Raw genomic sequence first — 10,854 nt, forward strand, 5'->3', positions numbered from 1 at the left:
CCATCCTGAAGTGGGCAACAATCATTGGGAGCTCAAGTCCGATAATATTCGACTGGTGGAGAGAGCTCAGTTTGGTGGAGAGGATGATGAAGACCCTCATAGATTCATAAACAGCTTCCTGATGATATGTGATTCTACAAAACATCCTCAAGTGTCTAATGATGCAGTCCGGCTGAGACTATTTCCTTTTGCTCTTAAAGGAAAGGCTCTTAGTTGGTTGGAAAGGCAGCCTGCAGCAAGCATATCAACCTGGGATGATTTATCACAAAAGTTCTTTGCTCAGTTCTTCTCGATGGAGAAGTATAACCAGATGGTGAATGATATCACCAATTTCACTCAATCAGAGGGTGAATCAATGTGTGAAGCATAGAACCGGTTCAAGGACTTGATAAGAAGATGTCCTCAGTATAACTTGACTGCTGGTAGTCAGGTTAGAATCTTTTTCAATGGTTGCAAACCAGAGATTCAGATGGTGCTAAATGGTGCAGCAGGGGGCACTATTAAAACTCTAAGAGCAAATGAGACTCTTGAGTTGATTGAGAGGATGGCTGACAACGAAAACCAAGCGATATCATCCAAGCCTAAAAGAGGTATCCTTAAACTGGAAGGCAATGATCTGGTGATGGCTGAAAACAATTTGTTATCTCAGCAGGTAGCAAACTTGACATCAAGGCTTGATAAGATGCAATTTTCTAGCGTTCAAGCTCAAGCTGCAGCAGTTGTTTGTGAATATTGCAAGGAAGATCATAATCCAACGAATGTCCTACTCTGCTAGCCGATGATCCTCCTCAGCAGGTACATGTAAATGGTGTGTGGTATGATGAGAGACCCTCACCACAAAATGTTCCAAGAACTCAGAATTTTCCTTCTGGGAACAATAACTTCCAAAGGAGGGTGCAAGGTACTGGTATTGACTTCAAGTCCAATAACTATTTGCAGCCACCGCCAGTTCAACCGAAGGAACCTTCTGAGTTAGAGAAGCTAGTGGGACAAATGGCCCAAGATTCCAATGCTTTTATGGAAGAGACTCGGGCAAACACTAGAAATACACAAGCCTCTATCAGAAATTTGGAGAACCAGATTGGCCAGATAGCTAAACAGATGGCCGAAAGAACTCCAGGCACTTTCCCTGGCAATACAGTCACTAATCCAAACGATAATTGTATGGCTATAACTACAAGAAGTGGCAAGGTGGTGGTAGCTCCAACAAAGCCAACCACAAATGCGGAAGCTACTAGAAAGGGTAAGAAGGTAGAGGAAGAAGTGGTTATTCCTTCTGATGTTGAGACACCTGTTCAAAAAGGTGAGGAAGAGGAGACACAAATAATTGTTGCTGAGAAAAAGAAATTCGAGCTGAAGCCAAAATATGTGAGAGCTATGGCACCCTACCCAAAAAGGTTTAAAAAAGACGCTCAGAAACAGTAGTATGCAAGATTCTTGGATATCTTCAAGAAGTTGCATATAAATATTCCTTTTGCTGAAGCCTTGGCTGGCATGCCAAATTATGCAAAATTCATGAAGAACTTGTTGTCAAGGAAACATAAGCTACAGGAGTGCCAAACAGTAACACTCACCGAAGAGTGTAATGCCATTATACAAAAGAAGTTCCCATCTAAACTCAGTGATCCGGGAAGCTTCAATATTCAAATTGCTATCGGTAGCACTGATGTTGGCAGAGCACTATGCGATCTTGGGGCAAATCTGATGCCATTATCTGTTTGTAAATCTCTGGGAATTACTGAGTTAAAACCCACTATGGTTTCTCTACAACTCGCTGATAGATCTTTGAGGAGACCAAGTGGTATTATTGAAGATGTGCTTGTTAAGTTGGATAAGTTCATCTTCCCAGCTGATTTTGTGGTATTAGATATGGAAGAGGGTACTGAAATGCCCCTATTATTGGGAAGACCTTTCTTGGCGACTGCTCGAGCCATGATTGATGTTGAGAATGGCAGGTTAGAGTTAAGAATGAATAATTAGACCATCACCATCAATGTTTTTGACTCTATGAAACAATCTTCTGATAAAGGTGATTGCTTTCGTCTTGATATTCTAGATCAAGTAGTGGAAGAAGAAGTATTTTCCATTCAACAATCTGAGGAAGAGCTTCAGGTGCATGAAATTGTTCCTTTCAAGGAAGAAAAAAATGAGTTATTTGAAGTCCTTGAAACAAAAGATTCTGACAAGGAAGATGGTACACCAAAGGTAGAGTTGAAGGAGCTTCCAGAAACTCTCAAGTATATCTTCTTGGGTGAGAAGGAGACTTACCCCGTTATCATTAACAAGGGATTGTCTTCTGAACAAGAGACAAAACTGGTTGAGGTGTTGAAAGAACACAAGACTGCCATAGGGTGGTCAATTTCTGATTTAAAGGGTATTAATCCCTCATTCTGTACACATAAAATCCTCATGGAAGATGAGGTTCGGCCAGTGAGACAGCCTCAAAGGAGGCTTAATCCAACAATGAAGGAAGTTGTAAGGAAAGAAGTTGTGAGACTTCTTGATGCTGGCATGATTTATCTAATTTCGAATACTGCTTGGGTGAGCCCAGTGCAGACTGTTCCGAAAAAGGGAGGTATCACAGTAGTTCACAATGAGAAAAATGAGTTGATTCCAACTAGAACCATTACTGGTTGGAGAATGTGTGTGGACTACCGAAGACTAAATACAGCTACAAGGAAGGACCACTTTCCACTTCCTTTTGTTGATCAAATGTTGGAAAGATTGGAAGGTCACAACTATTACTACTTCTTGGACGGATATTCTGGATACAACCAAATTCCAGTGGCACCGGAGGACCAAGAGAAAACAGCTTTCACCTACCCTTTTGGAGTTTTTGCTTATAGACGAATGCCATTCAGTCTATGTAATGCACCTGCTACATTTCAAAGGTGCATGTTCTCCATCTTTTCTGACATGGTGGAGAAAAACCTGGAGGTATTTATGGACGACTTTTCTGTTTTTGGCTCTTGCTTTGATTTATGTTTGCTAAACTTAATTCATGTGTTAAAAAGATGCCAAGAAACAAATCTTGTACTAAACTGGGAAAAATGTCATTTTATGGTACAAGAGGGAATTGTTTTAGGACATAAGATATTTGGAAAAGGGATTGAGGTAGATGAAGCTAAATTGATGTTAATTGAGAAATTACCTCCCCCTAATAATGTGACTAGTATTAGAAGTTTTCTAGGACATGCTGGGTTTTACAGGAGATTTATAAAAGATTTTTCTAAAATAGCTAAACCTTTAAGCCAACTTTTAGAAAAAGATTTCGAATTTCGATTTGGTGATGCATGTCTTAAAGCTTTTAATCTGTTAAAAGAAAAGCTCACCACAGCTCCCGTTTTAGTAGCTCCTGATTGGAGATTAACCTTTGAGCTTATGTGTTATGCTAGTGCCTATGCTATAGGTGCAGTCCTTGGACAACGGAGGAATAAATTGTTACATGTTATATACTATTCTAGCAAAATTTTAAATGAGGCACAAGTAAATTATGCCACCACTGAGAAGGAAATGCTAGCAGTAGTATATGCATTAGACAAATTTAGATCTTATCTGTTGGGGTCCAAGGTTATTGTGTTTACTGACCACTCTACTATCAAGTATTTAATGAATAAGCAGGATGCAAAGCCTCGGTTGCTTATATGGATGCTTTTATTTCAAGAGTTTGACATGGAGATCCGGGATAAAGCTGGAGTGGAGAACAAGGTGGCAGATCACTTGTCACGAATTCAGGAAAAAGAACTACAAGATGGTCCTGAGAAGGAAATAAATGACCATTTTCCTGATGAAAGAGTAATGGTGATATTCGTACCTCCATGGTTTGCAGATATTGCCAATTACAAGGTGATAAAAGAGTTGCCTCCCAATCTTACAAGGCAACAACAGAAGAAGTTCCTCAGAGATGTAAGGAAGTTTCGTTGGGATGATCCTTACTTGTATTTCCAGTGTGTTGATGGAATTATAAGACGGTGTGTGCCCGAATTTGAAGTTCATGAGATCCTGTGGCACTGCCATGCATCTGACTACGGAGGACACTTTGGAGGCAATAGAACTGCTCAAAAAGTTCTACAGAGTGGTTACTATTGGCCTACGTTATTCAAGCATGCAAGGGATTTTGTTGAAAGATGTGACAGATGCCAAAAAGTGGGCAATATTTCCCGCAAAGATGAAATGCCTCTGAATAATATATTAGAGGTAGAGCTCTTTGATGTGTGGGCAATTTCCTTCATCATATTCCAATCAATACATCCTTGTTGTTGTTGACTACGTCTCTAAGTGGGTTGAGGTTGTTGCTCTTCCCACTAATGATGCTAAGGTGGTTGTCAATTTCTTGAGAAATAATATCTTCACAAGATTTGGTGTACCAAGGGCAATAATCAGTGATGGAGGGACTCATTTTTGCAACAAACAGTTTGATAACTTACTGGTTAAGTATGGTGTTAAACATAAGGTTGCTACACCTTACCATCCTCAAACCAGCGGACAAGTGGAGGTCTCTAACAGAGAGGTGAAGAGGATTCTTGAGAAGACCGTTGGGAACTCCTTGAAGGATTGGTCTAAGCAGCTGGATGATGCTTTGTGGGCATATAGGACTACCTTCAAAACCCCTATTGGTACGTCACCTTATCAGTTGGTATTTGGAAAATCTTGCCATCTACCTGTGGAGTTGGAGCATAAAGCTTTTTGGGCTATCAAATTCCTAAATTTCGATTCAACAAAAGCTTTGGAGAAAAGACAGGCTCAATTGAGTGAGCTTGATGAGTTTAGAAATTCTACGTATGAGAGTGCCAGAATCTACAAAGATAAAACAAAGAAGTGGCGCGACAGGAAGATTCAGCACAAGGAATTTGTGCCCGGACAACAGGTATTACTATACAACTCTCGACTGAGATTTTTTCCAGGTAAACTCAAATCTCGTTGGTCTGGTCCTTTTATTGTGAAAAAAGTATTTCCATATGGTACGATTGAAATCTCCCCTCTCGATGTTGAAAGACCATTCAATGTCAATGGGAGTAGATTAAAATTCTATCATGGAGAACATGTGAATAGGGACACAATTTTTGTCCCTTTGGCTTCACCTGAATCTTAAACGGTTCCAGTCAGGCTCGTGATGTTAAACAAGCGCTCACTGGGAGGCAACCCAGCAGGAGGAGTTAGTTTAGTCATTTTGATTTTATTTTAGGTTAGAGAATAACAAGCTGGGAACTTTGAACTGACGCTACTGGCGTCATATCCACGCTCTAAGCGTGAAAAATATGAAAGAAGTCCCACGCTATCAGCGTGGAATTGACGCTCTTAGCGTGGGGAAACAGGAAGCTCCACACCGTAAGCATGAGACCCACGCTGGAAGCGTGAGAAATTCAAAAATGGCATCCACGCTGTCAGCGTGGTTTTGACGCCAAGAGCGTGATCATTTAGAGAGAACCACGCTATCAGCGTGGTGTTGACGCTGTCAGCGTGAGATTCAAAAACCAGATTTTAATTTTAAAACCCTACAAGCCCTTTTTTTTCCATTTCTCCCCCTCACTCAGCCTTCACCACCATCCTTCTTCTCTCTCCCTCTCATCACTTTCTTTCTCTCTCAATAAACCGACCTCCACCGTACACCATTTTAGCACCGTCACACACCACCCATAACCACCGTACACCACCACCATCCCTCTCTCTCTCGCTCGATCTCACCGACCATCACCTTCACCACTCTCCTTTACACAAACCCACTCAACCACCATCATCGACCACAACTGATTCCAAAACCCATTCACTATCGCGTATTGGTGGCTGTCACAAGCTTGGGTTCTGATTTTAAGTGGGCATTTAAGGATTTTCTGAACGACTGTTCAGAGCTAGGGTTCTTAGATTTTTCTTGCAATTCTTCAATCCATCAAATAGCAGGAGACAAGGTAACCATCGATTACCTTTATTTCCTCTTACTCGATGATGATTGCAAGTGTAGGGTAAATCTGAACTCAATACTCCACTGTGCTAGCATGTTGATTTTCTTGATGTCTGTGTTGGAAATTCTTGTGGAAATTTGAAATGAACTGTTTAAAGCATTCCCAATGTGCTAATGCATGCCAAATGTTTGATATTTTTTCTGTCTCGAGTAATTTGTACTTATGTGGATGAATCAGGGACAAGGACATTTATGTGCGATATTTGATCTGTCTCTTTACTGAATGCTTATGCATATAGCCTGACTCTGTCATAAGTTGATTGAAAAATGTTTTCTGCAAATTGAATTCTAAGACACCATTTGTTGAAGTTGAAAAATGATCCAGATTTGAGTAGGATGCTGAAGTTATGATCAGTTGTTCCTATGCTCTCTTAATGTTGATCATTCACTTGTTAGACTAATAAGGAATTAGAGGATGATGGTTGGGCATGTGTATGTGTTTACACATTATTTTCCATATGCTGCATGGAAGTGATGAATTGTCACATTGTGAGCACACAGGGAGATTATCATTTTGTCTATATTATGCCATTGAATATTCTTTGTTCTAATTTGAATAGTAAAGTGACATCTGATGAATTAATTGTTACATCTTTTGAACAATACATGTTGAAACATACTGACAAGAATGATTGTAAAAGATAAATCTGGGAATTAGTTGTTGGTTTTCTGATCTGCTAGATAGCTTTCTTGATACAAATGGATTCTGTTGTTGTTGATGTTCATATTCCAGATTGATTGCTTCTGTTTCTAAATTGCAATTGATTTATCATCTGATGTTGATTAAGTCTGTTACTAACTGGTACCTTTCTAATGTGCATATACTTGAATTCTATTGTGTTGGAATTTTTCTGAGTGCAGGGTAACAAGGGTAAAAAGACCTCCAAAGCACCTGGCATAGGAGGCAAGAAAACTGGGGAAAGTAGTGCTGCTGGCACCAAGAGGCCTCGGACCTCAACTGTTTTTGACAGTACCAGGTTCCTAACACCTGAGGCTCAAGACCGGTACTACAAGTGGTTCATTCCAAAGAAAATCATATCCGAAAGGCCAATCAGTGCCTATATGGATAGTGATTGTCCAATTAGACTCACAGCAGAGAGGAGGAAATGGGAGAAGTTGGTGAGATTTCCTGCACCGAGCTCCAGCACAATACTGAAAGAATTTTGTGCAAATGCTGATTTGGAGATGGTGGATACCACTCGAAAGAGTTGGGTGAGAGGACAGGAAGTCTCTTTTTCATCTGCAGCAATAGAGCAGTTCCTTGGGACTACCCATGATCGTTGCAGGAGTTGCCAGTTTGCACAGACATTTACTAAGATGCAGCCTTCTACAACAAGAGGCCTTTATAGGGAAGACATGCCTGCTATTGCTGAGGAGATCCGTAGTGCCATCACCCATCCTTATTCTAGATGGAAGCCAAAGAGTGGACAACCGAATGTGCCAGAAAATTTGGAGAGAGTGGATCTTACTCCAGAGGCTATGTTCTGGCACACATTCATTAATTCTACTATCATTGCATCTACTAATTTGAGTGATGTAAATGTTGAGCGGGCTGTTTTGTTATACACCCATATGAGTGAAGAAAATCTCAAGATTGGTGCTATTCTATCTGACAGGATAGTGTATATCATCACTCAAAAGAAAGCAGAAATCCACTTAGCTCACAGTTCTCTGATTATGCAGCTATGTTTACAGGCTGGAGTGGAGATTCATGATGATGAGCCCCGTGATGTGAAGATCCGGTTGGAGATGACTCAGTCCAACTTTGAAATAATGAAGGACGATTCCAGCCGCACTGCCATCTGGAAGGCAGCCCGTGCAGCAGGTGGAGCACCTTCAGCACCACCACCTGCACCAGAGCATGAGGATGAGCTCGTAGCTGCGCAGTGTGCAGATTTCCTTCTTCTCCAGACTCTGGACCGTCAGACACAGGAGATACAGATAGAGCAGCAGTATATCAGGACCATGATGGAGAGAATATGCAGTGATCGCGGGATTGATACTGCGAGTTTCAGACCACCGTTTCCACCTTACCCACCTCCAGCAGAGGCCGCACCGCAGGCAGTTCCAGATGACGTTGCTGATGATGATGTTGATGATGCTGATATGGAGGATTGCTGATGATTATGCATTTGTTCACATGTCACCCACTTCACCATCACATACATTTTAGCAGTTTCTTTTGTTGTTTTTGAGTATTTTGGTGGATATTATGGTTGGATTAGTCTCCTTTATGCAGTACTCTTTGATGTTTAATCTGTTTTGCTGTTTAACAAATGTGTGTGTGTGTTCCACCTGACAGAATTAGCTTCTTTGACTATTATAGTTTTTTGCTGGGGACAGCAACATTCTAAATCTGGGAATTGGGTTGCATACTGTTATATGCGAGACCTGATAACTGCGGAACACAACAGAAAGGAAACAGAAATTCTATCTGGAAAAAGGGAGATACTTCAACTTTTGTTGTTATTTAAAAATTTTAAATTTCTTATTCATTAAAAAAAATATTCAATTCTTGTACAAGCAATCTCAGGTTTGACAAGCTGGCTTAGTCTTATTGTGAACTGAATCATTAAGAGCATGATATCTGTGAAGTATTCATGTGTTTTATATAATCTGAGAATGATGACTGCTTGTTTGTATAACTGTTCTTTGGTAAACTTTTCTGAAATAATTCTTGATGTGAATCTGGAAATTAGATTCTAGTTTGAATTACAGCTGTGAGGATTGAGCCTAAACAGAATTAATTATTCAGAGAGGCCTCACTATAGTAGTTTTTCTTGAACTTGAATTGTTTCTCTGGCTTGCATGCATGACTGATATGATAAGGGCATTTATTCTTGTTAGCTTAGAGCCAAATAGCATACCTAGAAGATTATCAATTGTTAAACCCCTTTGAGCCTGAGACCAATTGTTCAAACACCTATTGAATGTTGCTTAACTATGTTCCATTGACACACCTTGAGAGAGATTGAAATGCTAATTACAAAAACAAAAATCAAGGTCCTTTTCAGAGAAGAAAAAGTTAAGTAAAAGAAAAAGAGGAATGGTCTGAGAAGTTAAAATATAGCTCAGAAGAGAAAAGAAAACAAAAAGAAGAAAGGTAGTGAAAAAGGGAAAAAGAATCCCAAAGATGTCAAAATGACAGAATTGAAGAGCTGAGAAGGAATGAATGTAAAAAAATCTTAGGATTTCAGTTCTCCAAATTAATCAGCCTCTAACCAAAAGATTCTTACCCCCAAACCAGGCCAAGTTACAACCTATCAAAGACCTTTTGATCAGTCTATACATGGCGAATGGGTTCTTCACTTTTAAGAACTTGAGAATATGTTCAAGATCATAGAATTGTTGCTACATTGATGGAATGAGTTCTGAAACCTCAGACACCGAGTGATGAGAATGAATTTATCTGGTGAGGAATATTCAAGCTAAGATCTAAGATCTTGATACAACTGAAGAGCATTATTGTGAATTTTATACCAGGCAGTTATACATGCATAGCAGTTTAATTTCTTGAGATGTTTATGTTCATGTGTTTCTTCACAGAGTTAATCTTGCTCTTCTCTTTAATCCATTACATTGCTGAGGACAACAACGTTCAAATCTAGGAATTGTTTGATGTGCCTTCAGCACATGGGTAAATTCAAGCAAAAAAGAGAAAGATTATGGGTTAATTCTCATTAAAAAGGCAACGTTTCAGTGTTGCTTTGCTTAAATTCCAATTTCAGAATTGTTCAACTGATTTTATGCTTAACTTGTAGGAAAAGCAAACAAATTTGGAGCAAAATGAGGATTTGCCAAAGTAAAGACCCACGCTCACAGCGTGGATGTCACGCTGGTAGCGTGAAGAACCAGAGGCTTCCACGCCCACAGCGTGGATTCCACGCTGATAGCGTGAAAAATTATCCTTCTTCCCACGCCCACAGCGTGGATAGCAAGCTGACAGCGTGGGAATCCAGAGGCAACCACGCCCACAGCGTGGATCTGACGCTGAGAGCGTCAGCGTGCGATACTGCAATTCTGTTTTGTCCAAAAGGGTAAATTTGGAAGACCTAAAAGAGTATTATAAAAAGGAGACCGTCGTGCTGAAGGAGAAGGATTCTTAATCATCTTTCATTCTTTCATCTTTCATTCTTTCATCCCATTGAATATTGAATATTGATTTATTAGCCATGAATATGGTTGGCTAAGTTTTTTTTTATTGTAGTTAGGGTCACGAACCCTATATGAACCCTTGTTACGCGGATTGATTTATAATTGCTCGTTTATATAATTATCTCTCTGCCCTGTTCGTATTTTATATTTTCTTTATTAGAATTGATCACTCTAATAGTTGATAATAGTCTAAGGGTTAGAATCCTAGATAGGGATATTGAGGTTTTCATCCTGAAAGGGGGTAGGATAACGGTTCGTATGCATGCTAGGAATAGATATGTATTGAATTACGGATGCCTAAATTATAGAGTTCATCGCTTAATTTTCATGAGGGGTTGCTAAGGGATTAGGATTCCAATTGAAATTAAAGGGTTAAATTGCCAAGGGATTGGGATTTAACTAATTATTTTAGATAATAATTTATCCGAGTAGTTTTATAAATGAATATTGTAAATCAATCCAAAGTAAGAAGTGGGGATCATAAGGTGAGTGCGCTCTAGCTACAATATTTTTCTCATATTTACAAATCTCTTCTCATTGTTGTTTACAATCTCATTCTTCATCACAGAAAAATCACAAAAACAAGTATTTATTTTTAGTCCTCATATTCACACCAATTGACAATATTTGTCAAAACCATTTGAACTCATCCATTCTTTAAAGGAATATTAATTAATATAAGATCAGAATCCCTGTGGAGACGAACATTATTTACCACTTTATTACTTGTGCGATCGGTA

At 39.5% G+C, this 10,854-nt stretch overlaps 1 protein-coding gene and 1 non-coding gene across 2 annotated transcripts; one reads left to right on the top strand and one right to left on the bottom strand.

Annotated features, from left to right (window-relative positions):
- Positions 1 to 308: 308 nt before the first annotated feature.
- LOC133309396 (small nucleolar RNA R71) lies at positions 309 to 414 on the bottom strand. Its single transcript, XR_009751322.1, has one exon. It is a non-coding gene; the product is annotated as a small nucleolar RNA R71 (small nucleolar RNA).
- A 1,101-nt stretch (positions 415 to 1,515) lies between these two features.
- On the top strand, positions 1,516 to 1,980 carry LOC133309392 (uncharacterized). The gene has a single exon (XM_061510151.1). It carries the CDS (start codon positions 1,516 to 1,518, stop codon positions 1,978 to 1,980), a length of 465 nt encoding a protein of 154 aa, XP_061366135.1.
- Positions 1,981 to 10,854: the final 8,874 nt, after the last annotated feature.

Source organism: Gastrolobium bilobum, unplaced genomic scaffold, assembly GCF_033153095.1.
Source record: "Gastrolobium bilobum isolate Gb01-03AN ecotype WA unplaced genomic scaffold, APGP_CSIRO_Gbil_v1 utg36184, whole genome shotgun sequence".
Classification (NCBI taxonomy): Eukaryota; Viridiplantae; Streptophyta; class Magnoliopsida; order Fabales; family Fabaceae; genus Gastrolobium; species Gastrolobium bilobum.